This window comes from Hyperoodon ampullatus, assembly GCF_949752795.1.
Source record: "Hyperoodon ampullatus genome assembly, chromosome: 13".
NCBI classification, from domain to species: domain Eukaryota; kingdom Metazoa; phylum Chordata; class Mammalia; order Artiodactyla; family Ziphiidae; genus Hyperoodon; species Hyperoodon ampullatus.
In genome coordinates, this window is record NC_136926.1 from 15,462,651 (window position 1) to 15,479,807 (window position 17,157).

A 17,157-nucleotide genomic window follows, 5' to 3' on the forward strand; every position below is an offset into this window, starting at 1 on the left:
GATAACACCATGTGTCCTGGGGAAATGGGAGAGGTAGGGATGAGGGCGGAGTGGGGCAAGGAGGCGGGGGCCATCATGGAAACATGACGATGAAAATGGTCCATAATGTTCGCTGTGCAATATGGTAGCCACTCACCACCCATGCCTACCGAGCTCTTGAATTGTGATTGTGCAACTGAGGAACTGAATTGTAACTTTTGTTTAATTTTGTTAATCTAAATGTAAATAACCTTAGGATGGATAAACAACAAGGTCCTACTGTATAGCACAGGGAACTATATTCAATATCCTGTGATAAACCATAATGGAAAAGAATATGAAAAAGAATGTATATATATGTGTAACTGAATCACTTTGCTGTACAACAGAAATTAACACAATATTGTAAATCAACTATACTTCAATAAAAATTTTACTTTAATGTAAATAACCAGAGGTGGCCAGGGGCTACCATACTGGACAGCATGAGCTAGAGAATCTGCCTAGGAGGCAGTGTGGACCCAACATGAGAGACGTTATTGTCACCAGGGGAGGGGGAAGCGTGTTAGCCAGTCCTTGGGCTTTGTGTGATGATTCCCCCACTGAGACAGACAGATCCAAGTGACATGCACACAGAAGGGCAATCACAAAACAGGGACAGGAAGTCCCCCAAGTGAATATGGGATCTGTGCGCCATACAGATGGACGCAACTCAAAAAAACTCCACAGCTGGAAGAAAGAGGAACGTTACAGTGGGGACACCTGACAACCAGCACCTGGGCCAGGTGATCAAGGTCAGCATCCACAGTGATGTGTCATGTTGGTAGTTGGCATGGTCTTAATGGGATGGGATGAGACATCGCCTCCATGGTCTTCCTCCCCAAATCCTATAATCCCCGTCCTTCCACTCATGAGAAAAAACATAAAATCCACGATAGTTCTGTTCAAATCTGTCAAGGTTATCAAAAACAAGGGAAGTCTGAGAAACTGTCACAGCCAAGAAGAACCTAAGGAGACAGGATGGCTCAATGTAACGTGCCATCCTGGATGGGATCCTGGAACCGAAAAATGATGTCAGGGAGAAACTAAGGAACTCTGAGTAAAATATGGACTTCAGTGAATAATAATGTATCGACAGTGGTTCAATAATTGTGACAAATGTACCGTGTTCATGTAAATTAATAATAGGGGAAACTGGATGTGGGGTATATAGGAACACTCTGTACTGTCTACACAGTTTTAGATTTCCATTTCTGTAAATCTAAAACTATTCTAAAATAAAAAGTTTTTTTTTTTAAGTCCCTAGACCCAAACCTGCAAAAGTAGTGGAAAATAACATTATTTCTTACAAGAGGATTCTTTGCTTTGCAGAAAGAGTCTCCTCAGAGGGTGCCTAAATAACTAGGTGCTTTTTTTTTTCATTCTCATTCAAAGCAAGTTTAACTGACTAAAGTCCTATGTTTTAAAATGGAGGGAGAAACAGGCCCACTGCTTGGATGCAGATGTTGAGAAGCTAGCCGATGACAGAGAAAAAGCTGGAAAAGAAATTGACTACAACCATTAAATAAAGAGGGGGCAATGAACAGGAGCCAGTCCGGGATCGGCAGTAACCATTTCTTCCCTTTTGCCGTAGTTATTTTTCTGTATAATCAGGGCAAATGCATAGCAGAGGCATGTATCATGGAGGAATGATATTTTGAGAATATTAACTTATCACTCCCTCCCCCTCACTTCCCTCCCCTGGGGAGGAGACAGACATTGAGAGACAGAGAGTAACAGAGACAAACACAGAGAGACAGAGACAAAGAGAGACACTGAGAGACAAAGAGACAGATCAGAGAGAGACAGAGAAAGAGAGAGAAAAAGAAAGAGAAAGGAAAAGAAAGAAGAAAGGAAGGAAAGAAGGAAGGAGTCCTCATTTGTAACATTTGTTGATTTTCATGGTATCAATAGCCCCCAGCGGATAGTTTCAAGCCACCAAAGTTTAACGACTTACTCAAACTTTCTTGCAGATTTACAGTTGATAGGCATCTACTCCACACTCCACTGCTGGAAGAGGGGCCGTGCACTTTGCCTCAGGGAATGGAGATAAGAGAAAGTTTAAGGCAGTGGCCAGAACAGGGAGGGGAGTGAAGATACCTTGAGTCTCCAACCTTTCTCTGGAATGGTTGCCCGTGGCCCCCAGACTATGGGGCAAGGATTCACGTGGCTGGGAATGAGAAAGGGCCCCCCAGCAAGCTGGGGCGGGGGTCAGACAAGTGAAGACCAGGCAGCATCCCCACCCCATCTTGTGTTGACTCAGCCCTGGAATGTCACTCCACCCCTAGTGGGGAGGGGGGAGGGAAAACCCCTCATTGCCTCCAATTATTTATCTGCTTGAAATAAAAATTAAGCAGAGTTAGAGGAAAATAAAAAAGTCTTCATTTGTTGCACATGGGGTTTGTGTTCTGAGACTGAAACCCTCTGCGAATATCTTGGTTTTCTGGTCAACTTTGGATAAAATCCCTCATTAGGCCATTTGGACCCAGTCAACTCCTCACACGTTGATTGATGGGTGATGATAACCCCAAGGGGGAAGCCTCGCTGTGGACAGTTTTGGCCTTAGGGTCCACCTAAGGAGGCTGTTTGCCATGTTTGGGGATGATGCAAAGCCGGGCAGCATCACCACAGACAGCACCGTCAAATGGCCCAAGGAGGGTTCCAAAAGGTCTTGGCCAAATTGAATGATGGACTGAAGCCAGGTGAAGGAAAATAAAGAGAGCTAGCTGTCCAGTAGCACAGCCAGGGCCACAGAGGTTAAATGCATTAAATCCAAAACAAGGGAGGCATGATTGAATTGTATTAATCTCACCAAGAAAAAAAATCTTCTAACTTCTCTGGGGGTTGATTGAGTAGCCTTTGGACATAGAACCACAGTTTTGTTCTCTGACCAGGGATCGAACCTGGGCCCCCGGCCATGGAAGCACAGAGTTCTAACCACCGGACTGCCAGGGAATTCCCAGAATAACAGTTTTTTAGATAAAGCACATTTCACCCACATGAGGTTAATTAATTCCCTTGGTCATATTAATAGCAGTAGAGAAGATAGAACAAGGGAGGATATAGTCTCATTCCAAATTACTCTTACACAGAATTTTTCAACCTCAGCACTACTGACATTTGGGGCCAGAAGATTCTTTGTTGGGGGGTGGAGGGTGCGCTCCCATGCAGTATAGGATGTTGAGTGAATGGAGGGGAGAGTGGGAAATCCAACGGGGAACAAGTTAGTACAGACCTGCCCTCAGGCTGCTCAAGGTCCCCTGGGGTGAGTCTCCAGGGGCTGCCAGGCTGCAGAACCTCAAAGAGGCTCCAACCCAGACTTGATGGGGAATAAACATGAATGAGGAGCCAGGCTTGGAGGGAGGACTCAGGAGAAGGGGACCAGAGGGGTGGGAAAGTCCTGGGCAATAATAGCACTACCAAAGATAATCATAATAGCAGCTACTATTCTTTCAGCCCTTACCCCGTGCCTGACACTGGGCTGCCACTATCTCTGTCTTGCAACACCCAGGAGGTATCATCATTCCCATTTCTTGGGGCAGGAAACTGAGGCTTAGAGAAGTTAGGTGACCACCCCAAGGTCACACAAATGGATGTCAGTTTCAGCTCAGGTCTGATGGACTCAGGAGCCAGAGACCTTAACTACAGGAGACTCTGGGGCTTGGCTGCACCTACCAAGGAGGGCAAACAGAAGTGAGAGCTGTCTCTTCCTCCTCTGGGTTGTGAAGACAGTCGTCATCATCCCCACGTCCCACAACCAAGGAAACACTGATCTGGGTGTGATGCAACAGAGCCAGCAGGCAGAGGTGAGAGAGGCAACTTGCCCAAGATTCCACAGCCAGACTCCCACCCTCCTCCTGGGATTATCGGCTCTGCCCTCACCTCCCTACATTGGATAGATCCAGGCCTCAGTTTTCCCACCTGTGAAATGGGGGAAGGGGACTTTCAGTTTCCTCCCCTGTTTCTCAAGACCTTTCAAGGGAGGATTAGATGGGAAAGGAAAGCCCTGGTTCCCTATTACATAGAGCTAGGGATGAAAATGCCCTCTTGAGTACCAGAAAAAGAAAATAGCCATCACCTATTAAGAGCCCGCTATATGCTGGGCACCGTCCTTACAACTTTACATCAATTAAGTCATTAAATCCTCACAACAAATCTAAGGGGTGGATACTACTATCAGTTAAAGCAAGTTCATGGCAAAAGTTGGATTTGAACTCGGTGCTGTCAGGAAACTGACTCACTTGCTCTCTGGAAATGGACACGCCTTGGATGCTAGAGTCATGGGCATGAACTGATCTCTCTGAGGTTTGTACAATGACAGCGGCCAGCCTCCCTCTAAGATCCTCCAGCAGCTGACTGGTCACAGTGTCCCCAGCACACCGCCACTCTACCTGGTTCTGCTCCATTTGCTCTCCAGGGTGACCATGGGTGAGCCCCCTGCCCTGTTAGGGTCTCAGGTTTCCATCCATGTGATGGGACACAGAACCACACATATCCCCACACATGTACATTTTCTTTACATTTTAAAAAAATGAAGATATGCCCAGACTGCAAATGTCCATCAACTGCTGAATGGATAACAAAAATGTGGTCTATCCATACAATGGAATATTATAAAGACATAAAAAGGAACGAAGTTTTCCGGGCGGTGGGGCCGGAACCCAGGTCCCCGCCCACGCCAGCGCCTGCAGCCGGCCAAGCCCGGCGCCGCGCGCCTCCGTCTTGGGTCACGGTGGTCGGAGGTGGGCCCGGGTCCGCGGGACAGGCGGGCGCAGAGGTCGCTTGTGTTGGTTGGTGGGGGTGGTGCGGCGGCGAGGATCCGGCCCCACCGCGGAGCATCGCAGGTCCGGGGCTGGGGGCGCCGCGCCTTGCTCTCCTCTCCGCACTCTCCCGGCTCTGAAGCCTTGAGAACACGGCTAGGCAGCAGTAGTTTAATGGGGCGTTTGCCTGCTGGGAACTGGGGGCCTGCTGGGGTCTCAGTTCTTGGCTGGCCCTCGAACACGAGGTTGCCAGGCGTGTGACGGCAGCAGGTAGGAGTGAGCCGCTGATGCAGCGATGAGCAGGGAAGGAAGGACACTGGCTGTTGGCCTGTGAACCTAAGCAAGAAGGACCAGCCAACACAATCCAGACCAAGGTCCGTGGGCCCAGCTCGGTCCTGTGCGGCTGGTCGGTGGAATAAACCTGCAGGTGTGGCTCTTGTCCCTCTAGGACTGGCTTCAGGATAGAGCCTGCTGATGAGCCCAGGGCACCGCCCTCAGTTCCCCAGGAGAGTGCGCCGGAGTGGAGCCAGGGGGGCGTGCCCACTCAGCACCACGGCCACGCCCCTCCAGTCGGCTGGCAAGGGCAGTGGAGAGCCGGGGAAAGTCACGGCCTTGCGAATGTCCTCTGATGAAAAAGAACCTGCAGGCTTAACTTTTGTGTGGAACGTTGGTGTGTTGGAAAGCAGTTCTGTGTGCTTTTCCCCCTTGGTGTGGATCAGCAGTGCTGAGGCAGCAGGCGTGATACAGAAGTGTGAGCGGAGACCGTCTGGAATGCCCAAACTCCAGGGAAACTAGAGGTGACAGCCAGCCTAGTGAAGAGGACAGGAGTTGGGGGCCAGTGGCGGTGGCAGCAGCCCAGCAGGTGCCCCTCGTCTCAGGGCCCTAATCCTGGCTCCAGCCGGGTGGTCAGGGAAGCTGCACGGTCTTCTGGGCGAGCAGAGCCCACAGTCCTGAGCTGTTCTTCGCTGTGTTTGGGTCATCTCCCCCCATCCAAGGGGAGAAATCTCGATGAGGTTTAAGAATTAGTGCTTTAGGGCTTCCCTGGTGGCACAGTGGTTGACAGTCCGCCTGCCAATGCAGGGGACACGGGTTCGTGTCCCGGTCCGGGAAGATCCCACATGCCGCGGAGCGGCTGGGCCCGTGAGCCATGGCCTCTAAGCCTGCGCGTCCAGAGCCTGTGCTCTGCAATGGGAGAGGCCACAACAGTGAGAGGCCCGCGTACCGCAAAAAAAAAAAAAAAAAAGAATTAGTGCTTTAAGAATGTGGATCTCGGGGCTTCCCTGGTGGCGCAGTGGTTGAGAGTCCGCCTGCCGATGCAGGGGACGCGGGTTCGTGCCCCGGTCCAGGAAGATCCCACATGCCGCGGAGCTGCTAGGCCCGTGAGCCATGGCCGCTGAGCCTGCGCATCTGGAGCCTGTGCTCCGCAACGGGAGAGGCCACAGCAGTGAGAGGCCCGCATACCGCAAAAAAAAAAAAAAAAAAAAAAAAAAGAATGTGGATCTCATAGTTGAAACCTTGGAACACGTGTTTTCAGCACAAGGTGTTAAAGTGAACGGAAGGATTCAAAGCCCTTTCAAGGAGGGTGTCTCTACGTGGGCAGAACTAGAGAATAAATGGGTCTTGAATTTTTTTAAAAAATTAAAATAAATAAATAAATAAGTAATAAATAACAATAAAAAGGAATGAAGCACTGACACATGCTACATTGTGGTTGAACCTTGAAGACAGAACACTCAGTGAAAGGAGCCAGACACAAAAGACTACATAGTATATGATCCCATTTATATGAAATGTCCAGAATGGAAGAATCCATAAAGACAGAAAGCAGATTGGTGGTTGCCAGGGGCTGGAGGGAGGGGGGGAAAAGGAGCAGTGATTGTTATTGGGTAGGGGGTTTCTTTGTGGGATGATGAAAATGTTTTAAGCTGATACTCTGTAAACGGGTGAATTGTATGCCTTGTGAATTATATCTCAATAAAGTTACTTTTTCTTTCTTTTTTTTTTGGCTTCACCGTGCAGTATGTATGCGAATCTTAGTTCCCCGACCAGGGATGGAACGCATGCCCCCTGCATTGGAAGCACGGGAGGTCCCAGTAAAGTTACTTTTTAAAAAAATGCCCAGACAGGATATCAAAAATGATATATATTTTGTCTTTTTCTCCTTTTTTGGTTCTTATATGATTGATTTTCTTAATTTGGTGTTTTTCAAATCACAGCCGTGATCCATTCTTGTTGAAATAAATGGAACAATACATAGAGGTCAAAAGAAAGAATTAATCATCTTGTTTCCACCACTTGCAGCTTCCCACCACCCAGTCAGGGTGCTGCTCCACTGGAATGGAGCTTAATCCAGCACTTAAAATAGCTGCCTTCCTCATGTGGAGGTAGCATCAAAAGCCTAAATCTGGGACTTGTGACTGTGACCAGGCTGGGCCAGATGCCCTCCCTGACCCCCACTTCCAACCCCTCCATCAGCCTTGTATCCACGAAGGACTCAGAATTCCTGAATTTGCATCTGACAACTAAAAAATGTCACTCATCACCTGGTTCTACAAGAATGAAGTCGCTAGCCACTGCAATCTCTGACCTTCACACACCCTGCCCAAAAGGAGTTCAGAGCTGCGATCAGGAATGAGGCACTCTGTACTCTGGGAAAACTGGCAGAACAGGACTTCAGACAGTTAGATAATTTCAGGAAAATTTTTTTTTTTTTGCGGTACACGGGCCTCTAACTGTTGTGGCCTCTCCCGTTGCGGAGCACAGGCTCCGGACGTGCAGGCTCAGCGGCCATGGCTCACGGGCCTAGCCGCCCCACGGCATGTGGGATCTTCCCGGACCGGGGCATGAACCCGTGTCCCCTGCACCGGCAGGCGGACTCTCAACCACTGCGCCACCAGGGAAGCCCCCAGGAAAAATTTTTAGGAACCCAATTTCTTGTATCTTCTCATACCTAGAAAAGCACTAAAGTCATTAATGGAGACGCCTGCTCCTGATGACTAGCAGCAACGTTGTACCGAGATGTTTGCTGGATTGCACGCACCCCCTTCACCAAATCCTATATGTACTGACCTCCCCCCGCCCACCTCTTTGGAGCAGCTCCTTAGAGCGATCTGGGAGGATGTCTCCCGTCCGGGCTACTGTCCTCAGTAAGTTCCCAAATAAAACTGAAACTCACAGCTCTCACCTTGTGCGGTTTTATTTCAGTCGACTCATTTCATCCCTGCCCCCTGGGTGACCTTGGGCAGTTTTACTTCATCTCTGAGCCTGTTTCCTTACCTGTGACGTGGGATTCAAAATGCCCACTCACCTAGTTGTCTGAGGGTTAAGTGAAAACCCACACAGGAAACACTTGACATGGAATCAGGCACAAGCAGATACTCAGACAAAGTGAGCGCCAGCTGTATACACTCAGATGCACGCCAGGAGACCGTGGCTACGTGTGAGCTTCCTGATGCCCACATCCCTTCAGCTCCGCTACCCTGGATTGCCAACACACACCTGTGGATGTCCCACTAGGAAGGGGGGCTCGGAATAGCCTGTGGAAAGTCAGAGGGGGCCAGCAAGAGGGGACAGCTTGTCGCATGGAGGGGGATGGCTGTGTGGTCTGTTTGTGCCCTCTCTGCCCTCTGTCTCATCGATATTCTTGTCCTGGCCAGTTGGACAAGAAAGCTTTGTTGAAGGGGCCAGGGAGAAAGCCGACTGTGTGTGTGTGTGTGTGTGTGCGCGCGTGTGTGTGTGTGTGTGCGCGTGTGTGTGTGTGTGCGCATGCGCACCACCCCTGTGGGGATACAGACCCCTGCAGACAGCCAGCGACAGATCCGAGGCTTGGCATGGGGCAGGGAGGCAAGACCTTCCACTTCTGTGATGATGAAGATGATGGTGAGGATGATGGTGATGGCTGCCAGCACTTACTGAACACTCACACTCAATTCCATACATACATACATTATCATGTCATCTAATCCTAGGAGGGAGGTACCATTATCATCCCCATTTTACAGATGAGCAAACAGAGCCCCCAGGAGGCAAAGTGACTTGCCTAGGGCCGTGCAGCTAGTAAAGGGCAGAGCCAGGATTTGAACCCTGACCCTCCTGGGTCTTACCCATAAGGCTGTCTGCCCCTTTAGGACAAAGGGGTCATAAAGGATGACAGGGGATGGCAATTTTAAAAACTGTGTTTAGATTTTGCAGTTTTGGGAGTCAGACTGCTGCGTTCAGGTGCCAGCTCATCCCTCTTACTGTGTGCCTCAGTTTCCCTTTCTGCAAGACGGGGATAATAATAGTATCCACTTTCTCCACTGTTTGTTTCTTGGGTGCCTACTAAGTGCCAAGCACGCGCTAGCGACTTTAAGTGCATTATCGCACACCCTCCTCCAGCAGCCTCCTAAAAGCCCTAGGGAAGTAGGTATTTGTCCTCATTTGCAAGTGAGGTTGTGGGTGGGGAAGGGGAGGTGGCTAGCAGGACTGGGAAAAAGACAGAAGCAGCTGCCAGAGAGGCGCAGCTAGCTGCCGCCGGTTCCCCTCCTGGAAGCCCCCGGCCTTGGGCCAGGGGGCGGGGCCTGGAGGGGGTATGGCCTGTCCTGGGGCCCCATTGGCTGCCCAGAGGCGCCTGGGGGGATAAAGCCCGGACCCGTTAGCCCCGGGACAATTCTGAAGACACTCTCTACCTGTTCTGCACTTCATCTGTCCGTGGGCCGTCTACCCATCTAGACCATCTCCAATCTATCCCTCCCTTGCTCGCACGCTTTGTGCAGCCGCCAGCTCATCGCCTTTGCCCGGTAAGCGGCCCCATCCATCCTCAGCTCCATCCCTGCGACTGGAGTGCCTGCGGCCAGCCTGCGTTTTCCCAGGGGAAGAGGGGGAGGTAGAGTCAGCTGAGCATAAAAACCCATGCTTTGAAGCCAGACTGTCTGGGTGCACTGCCAGCTGTGCCTCAGTTTCCTCATCTGTAAAGTGGGGGTAATAATAACAGAACCTTCCTCTTAAGGTTGTTGTGAGGGTGAAATGAGATAGGGCACTTAAAGTGTTCAGTCCATGTATAATAATAGTTCATTTTTACTGAGCTCTTACTGTGAGTCACGTGAGAGTGTAACTTCTGACTGCCGGGTGGCAGGTAGGCAGACTGCAGCTTCCCGCGCCCTCTCCCTCCTCCGCGCCTGGCTCAGCCTCCTTTTTTGAAGTCTTACCTTCCTTAGCAGGTGGGAATGGCTGCCCAGTGCAGTTTACAGATGCACCCTTTCCACAGGGCACTGTGCTGGAGGGACCCTGCCCCCTCACCTGAGGGCATCCGATAGCACAATGGGAAACGGGTTGGGGGTGGGTGTTCCAAATCCACCTGAAAGGGGTGGGTGCCTCCCCCCAACCCCGCAACCAGGAGGGCTCCCTGAGGCCAGGACTTGGCTACCTGCATAAGACCTGCATAAGACCTTAAGGTCCAGTCAGCCAGAACAAGAGTGCCATTGTTTGAGGAATAACCTCCAGGAACCAGAAGTTAATTCAAACAGATGTGGGGATGCCCCTGTTTTGGAGTGCCTCCTGTCTCTGACTTTTATTCAGCAGATCTAGGGGAGAGGTGGTGTGTGTTTGGGCCCCACCTCCCAGGCCCTGAATGCCAGTTAAGTCAGACAGACATGGGAGGCCCATATTTGGGGGGTGCTAAGGCTGCTGGGGTGGTCAGAACGCCATCCCCCACTTTTCTTCCAAGCCAGGCATATCTGGACCATTCCGGGAGGGGGGATGCCTGGGCCAGGAGTAGCCAGGTCCAGGGGCTGGACCAGTGGAGTCACTGGAAATGTAGTGGGGGGACGGGAGGGAGTAGCCACCCTTGCCTGGCCTTCTTGGCGTGTGGGGAAGGGCAGAAGCAGATAGGCTGTTCAACCACCCGCTGATCAATTCTGGCTCCCATCAAGTTGGGGAGAATCAGTTTCCCCGGTGACTCAGCAGGAGAGGCAGGATGGAAAGCCTGCATGTGTATGTGGGGGCGTGGTCAGAATCTGGGCCTTAGTTTCTCAGTCACCCAGAATCCGTGCAGACAGGGGAGCCTGAGCCACCCCCATGTGTCCTGGAGAGAGCCTGGCTCTGGGCCTAGACTGCCTGGTCCACATCCTATCTCCCCAGCTTGGGAATTCTCTGGCAGTCCAGTGGTTAGGATTCCACTCTTTCACAGCCAAAGGCACAGGTTCATTCCCTGGTTGGGGAACTAAGATCCCGCAAGCCACGCGGCATGGCCAAAAATAGAAAATAAAATTCCTGCCTCCCTACTCCCTAGTTGTGTGACCTTGGGCAGGTCAATACGCCAGCCTCTATTGCTGTGTGACAAACTGCCCCAAGGTGAGTGACCGAAAACAACAGGAGACATTCTTTACCTGTCATGACTCTGGGGCTTGATTGGACTCAGCCAGGCAGTTCCCACTTGGGTCTCACTTGGGGGCTGCAGTGTGATGACGGTAGCTGGGCTAGAGTCATCCCTAAGTCAGACCCCATGTCTGGCCATCAGCTGGAATCTCAGCTGGAACTGTTGGGCGAGACACCTACCTGTGGCCTCCGCGTGCGGCCTGGGCCTGCGCCCATCGTGGCGTCTGGATTAGGACAGGGAGCTTACCAGCCAGGTGGAAGCTGGGTCACCTTACATGGACCAGCCTTGAGAGCCACACTGGGCTAGAGCCACACTCTAGAAATCAGGACTTTCTTTTCCTTTGGAGAGGCCACAGTTAAATATTCACCAGCACCTCACTGCTTGGAGGTCACATAGTGTCACTTCCACTGCACCCACAGCGCCCCTCCCACCCCCGACCCACTTCAAGAGAAGGAAGCATAGACCCTACCCCACCTCCCATCTAGAAAAGTGTCAATGTCGCATCGTAAGAGGTACATGTGGTCAACCTGAAAAGCAGAGTCAGAGTCCGTTTCCTCACCAGAAGAACTGGAGAATAATGACACCTCCGAGGACTGTTAAAAGGATTAAACGAGTTAATATCTGTAAAACTTAAGACAGTGCCTGGCACATGGTAATCACTTTAGAAGTGATTATTAAATAATATAATAATTATTATAAAAAAATAACAATAATAAAAAGCTTCCCCTAACTGGGTACAGGGCTTTCCGAAGGTTAGTTTTTTAAAAATGCATACTTTGGACTTCCCTGGTGGCGCAGTGGTTAAGAATCCACCTGCCAATGCAGGGGACACGGGTTCGATCCCTGGTCCGGGAAAATCCCACATGCCACGGAGCAGCTAAGCCCTTGCGCCACAACTACGGAGCCTGCACTCTAGAGCCTGCGAGCCACAACTACTGAAGCCCACGTGCCCTAGAGCCCGTGCTCCGCAACAAGAGAGGCCACTGCAATGAGAAGCCCCACGCGCCACAACGAAGAGTAGCCCTGGCTCGCCGCAACTAGAGAAAGCCCGCACGCAGCAACGAAGACCCAACGCAGCCATAAATAAATAAATAAATAAATTTAAAAATAAAATAAAATAAAAATGCATGTTTAAATAAGTAATATATATGCACGTGGCAAAACATTCAAATTGTACATAAGGGGATGCTGAGTGCCAGTTCTCCTCAGAGGTCCCCACCCTGACTGGTTTCTTGTGTGTTTCCTGAGGTGTTCTGTGCACACGGGAGAACGTGGATTGCGTGTGTGTGCGTGTGTCCCTGCACAGACTAGACCTGATATCCCGCCCCTGTTTCAGCCACTTAGCCACCTTGTGGCTCATTCTGAATCAGCACCTGCAAATCTATTTCCACCACCTCATGCTCTTCAAAAGTTACAAAGTCTGGATATTCTTTCTTTCTTTCTTTCTCTCTTTCTTTCTTTCTTTTTCTTTTACGCCGCGCCATGCAGCTTGTGGGATCTTAGTTCCCTGACCAGGGATCGAACCCATGCCCTCAACAGTGAGAGCGAGGAGTCCTAACCCCTGGACCGCCAGGGACTTCCCTGGATGTTATTTCTGATGTTCGTAGCGTCCCAGCATAGCGTATGTGTGTCTTGGGGTGGGCAAGGTGGGGGGGGGGGCAGATGACCCTTATGCCCATTTTACAGATGAGGCAGCTGAGGCTGAAGGGAGATTCCTTGTCCCATGTCAAGTAGGTGGCCGAGTTGAGATTTGAACTCAGGTCTCCAGGTTGTTATAATCTGGGCCTTGTCCTTGGCCTCCTGGGAAGTTAGGGACAGGGTCCCTCCCAGCTACACTGCCTACTGAATGGCAGCAGCTGCCACCAGGGCCAGCTCCCCTGACCCTCTGGGTTTCCTTCCTTTCTCCCAGCAATGATGTCAGGCGAAACTCTGCACGTGAAGACCCCCGTCCGTGACAGCATGACCCTGTCCAAAGTGGCTGGCACCACCGTCTATCTCAAGATAGACAGTGCCCAGCCCTCCGGCTCCTTCAAGATCCGGGGCATCGGACACCTCTGCAAGACGGTACAGCACGGGCTCTGCATCATCCGGGAGAGTGCAGCAGGTCCTCTTTCTGGACAGGCCAGGGCCAGTGCCGTGTGAAATCCTAGGAGCTACAGGCTAGGCCCTGCAACTTCCCCGCAATGCCTGAGCACCCACCATTAATGCCTCCTCTGGTTAAGGGGTGCCAGTCCAGAGGGTCCCCTTGTGGACTGATCCCAGAGCCATCAGTGGCCTGCCTCTCCCTCTCCCTTCCCTGAGCCAGTCCCTTTGGGGAGGGAAGACGTATGGCCTGATCCCCTCCCTCTTTGTCTCTGCAGTGGGCTGAGCGAGGCTGTGAACACTTTGTCTGTTCCTCGGGTAAGTGGCCTGCATGCCTCCTCCTGCCCTCTGCTGTGTGTCCTGGGGCCAGGGGCTCCACCTCTCTGGGCCCTGGTTTCCCCAGCAATGAGCCGTTGCAAACATCTGCAGAAGTCCCAATTTAGAATTCCAGCTGGAGGCCAGTGGTCACCCAGGGAGGGTTCAGAGCCTGGAGGTCAGGGAGTCCCACTAACACTATCCCCCCCACCCCTGGCAGCAGGCAACGCAGGCATGGCAGCTGCCTATGCGGCCAGGAAGCTGGGCATTCCCGCCACGATCGTCGTGCCCAGCACCACGCCTGCCCTCACCATCCAGCGGCTCAAGAATGAGGGCGCCATGGTCAAGGTGGTGGGTGAGGTGAGTGCCAACCTGGGGCAGGGGCCACGGAGGGCAACTGGTAGCAGGGCCAGGTCCCCCCACCCCAGTCCCTCACCCCTCCCGCCTCCTCTGTGATCTTGCAGACATTGGATGAGGCTGTCAAGGTGGCCAAGGCCCTGGCGAAAAACAACTCAGGCTGGATCTACATCCCTCCTTTCGATGACCCCCTCATCTGGTACGTGGAGCCCAGGGTCACCCGGGGTGGGTAGTGACCACCCCGCTACACCACTGAGTAGACACCTGCCATGATGTACACCATCACACACAGCAGTGTACACGTGTGTGCACATCATCATGTAGAAGCACACACACAGGCATGGCAGCTGGTGCCCACACACCAATGCCCATTCTCCTTGACCGTGAGCGAACACGTGGGCTCAGATACACAGGTGTGTGCGATTGGGTCCCCCGGAATCAGACCCCGAGACAAAGATTTCAGGGAAAGCAGTTGACTTGGGAGGTGACTCATTAGAGGAGTGAGGAGGGAAGCCAATAAAGAGCACTGATGGGCCAGTGACCACTGTGGGCAGCTGGCGCTCAATCCCTCGGGGGTCCCTGGAAGCCAGTGTGGAACATGAACCAGAGTTACCACACCTGCAGAAGATGATGCTGGGGCGTCTGTGCATCAACTCCCGTAATTCTTAATTCCCATAGTTGGTTGAGGGCTGCTCTCAGGGGGTGTCTTCTCCTGGCACCGCCAGCTGCCCAGTCATAGTGCTCCAGTGGCTAGAGAAAGCCCTCAGGTAGAGATGCAGATTCTGGCAGCTGGAAATCAGGGCGGAGTCGGGGACGAGGTGACCAGCCCCGAGGCCCATCAGCCGCCTGGGATGAGGGCAAATACAGAGGGTAAGTGGCATCTTCAGGGCTGCCTGGTGTCTCCAGGAAGCCCCGCCCTGACCTGCCCCGCCCCCCCACCTCCTCCAGGGAAGGCCACTCTTCTATCGTGAAGGAGCTGAAGGAGACTATGAGCACAAAGCCGGGGGCCATCGTGCTGGCCGTGGGGGGTGGAGGGCTGTTGTGCGGAGTGGCCCAGGGGCTGGTGGAGGTGGGCTGGGGGGACGTGCCCATCATCACCATGGAGACCATCGGAGCCAACAGCTTCCACGCTTCCACCAAGGCCGGCAAGCTTGTCACCCTGCCCCAGATTACCAGGTAAGTAGGCAGGGGTGCTGCCACTATGTTCCGCGAGCGTTGGGGAGCTCCCCCCTCGGTGCTGGCTGTGAGGCAGATCCCGATGCCAGTCCCATTTTATAGGTGAAGAAACTGAGGCTTTGGTCACTTGCCTAGAGTCACACAGCCAGTGAGTGGTACGGCTGGGACCAAACCCAAGTCTATGTGACTCTGTAGCATGAACATCACACTTCCTTGCATGAAAAGTCCAATATTAATCATTTATTGGGTTCCTCTGTGGCAGGGTTTTACACACCTCACTAATTTACCAACCATTTACTGAGCCCCTAATATGTGCAAGACACTGGCTGATCCTGGGGAGACAGTGGTGAATAAACACAGCTCCTGCTCCCAAGGAGTTCTTATCCCAGCCCCAAACCTTTGACAGATGGTGTTTGATTAGGATTAGGTTTGGCCACATTATACAGGAGCCCAAAATAACAATGCCTTAAACAAAATTGAACTTTATTTCCTCTCGTATATATAAAAAAATATCTGGAGGTAGTCAGTCCAGGGGCAACTCCACGAAGCCAGGGGCCCAGGATCCTTGAGTTTGTTCTCCATAATCCTTATCATGTAGACTTATGGCCCAAAATAGTTGCTTAAGTGCCAGCTATCACACTCATACTCCATCAAGCAGGAAGAAGTCAGGGCAGAAGCTATGCCCCCTCCCTTTAAAGACACGATACTTCCATTTACCTCTCATTGGCCAGAAGATAGTCACGTGGTCTGCCTCCCTCCTCTCTCCTATCTCTTCCCCCCTTCTCCATCCTTGCCTCTCCCAGTGTTGCCAAAGCCCTGGGCGTGACCACTGTGACAGCACAGGCTATGAAGGTGTTTCAGGAACACCCCATTTTCTCTGAAGTTGTCTCGGACCAGGAGGCTGTGGCCGCTGTTGAGAAGTTTGTGGGTATGTGCCAAGTCCTTTCAAGACCCAACCTGCTGATTCAGGACCTAAGTGGCTGTCCACTTGGCGTGCCAAGGGATCCCATTCACAGTTCTGTCTCCCGTCCCTCCCTGGAATTTCCCATTAATGGAAGTTAATGCAATGCGGTGGTAAAAATAGAAAGACCAAAGGGACAAATGAAGAAGTAAGTCTGATAACGTAACAGCAAGGAAAAATAACAGAGTATTTAAAATGTTGGCTCTGAGTTTCCTGGTAGCCAGGGTAACAAAGGAAACTATGTGCCTCAGTGTTGGATTCAGAGGTGGGTCTGTAACTGAGTTGGACTCTTACTGCATTCATCCTGGGACAGAGATGACAAACATAGACACACACATACACACACACTTAAGCTGCCACTTAATTCTCCTATACTCACAGTTAGTTTGGCTAATCAACCCTGGCGCTCTTGCTCAGATGATTCCTCAGAATCCTCAACATGGTGCTCAGGAAATTACTATCATTTTATCAGTGTTAGCACTGATGATGAAACTCAGCCCTGGCTCAGAACTTGGAAGTTCAATGTAGGGTAATGATGGCGGGGTGGGGTTGGTCCTGGACCAGAGTCTGTGCCCAGGGCTGAGAGCTGATTGGCTCATGCTTTACCAGTGGCCCAACTGTTCCCTCACACCCTGCGGAACTCTGGCTCTACCCTCCCCATCCCCCTCCTCTGGCAGATGACGAGAAGATCCTGGTGGAGCCCGCCTGTGGGGCAGCCCTGGCCGCCATCTACAGCAACGTGGTCCAGAAGCTGCAGGCAGAGGGGAAGCTCTGTACCCCGCTGTCCTCCCTCGTGGTCATCGTTTGTGGGGGCAGCAACATCAGCCTGGCCCAGCTGCCGGCACTCAAGACACAGCTGGGCATGAAGAGCGGGCTGCCCCAGTGAGGTCGCCTCCCCTACGCAGGAGACCCCTGGAAGGGCTGGAGTTTTATCCAGTGACTTGTTAAATATTATTCTTGTGTCTTTTGGGAGCCTGTGGCCCGGGCCAGCCGGTAACCTCATTCTCACGAGAACACTGTGCAGAGGGCCGGGACGGGAAGCAGCCAGCAAGGCTGTGAACTGAACTCTTTGGTGTCTGTGTGACTGCTCTGTGGTTCCTCCCCGCACCGCCCCCGCTGCTCTTATCCACCCC

At 52.0% G+C, this 17,157-nt stretch overlaps 1 protein-coding gene across 1 annotated transcript; it reads left to right on the top strand.

The window, feature by feature from the left end:
- Positions 1 to 13,035: 13,035 nt before the first annotated feature.
- Positions 13,036 to 16,910, top strand: SDS (serine dehydratase; the record flags this gene model as incomplete). Its single annotated transcript, XM_079717110.1, has 7 exons — positions 13,036 to 13,197; positions 13,494 to 13,533; positions 13,751 to 13,890; positions 13,995 to 14,086; positions 14,836 to 15,063; positions 15,867 to 15,991; positions 16,702 to 16,910. The coding sequence occupies exons 1-7, from the start codon at positions 13,045 to 13,047 to the stop codon at positions 16,908 to 16,910; spliced, it is 987 nt and encodes a 328-aa protein (XP_079573236.1). The 5' UTR covers positions 13,036 to 13,044.
- Positions 16,911 to 17,157: the final 247 nt, after the last annotated feature.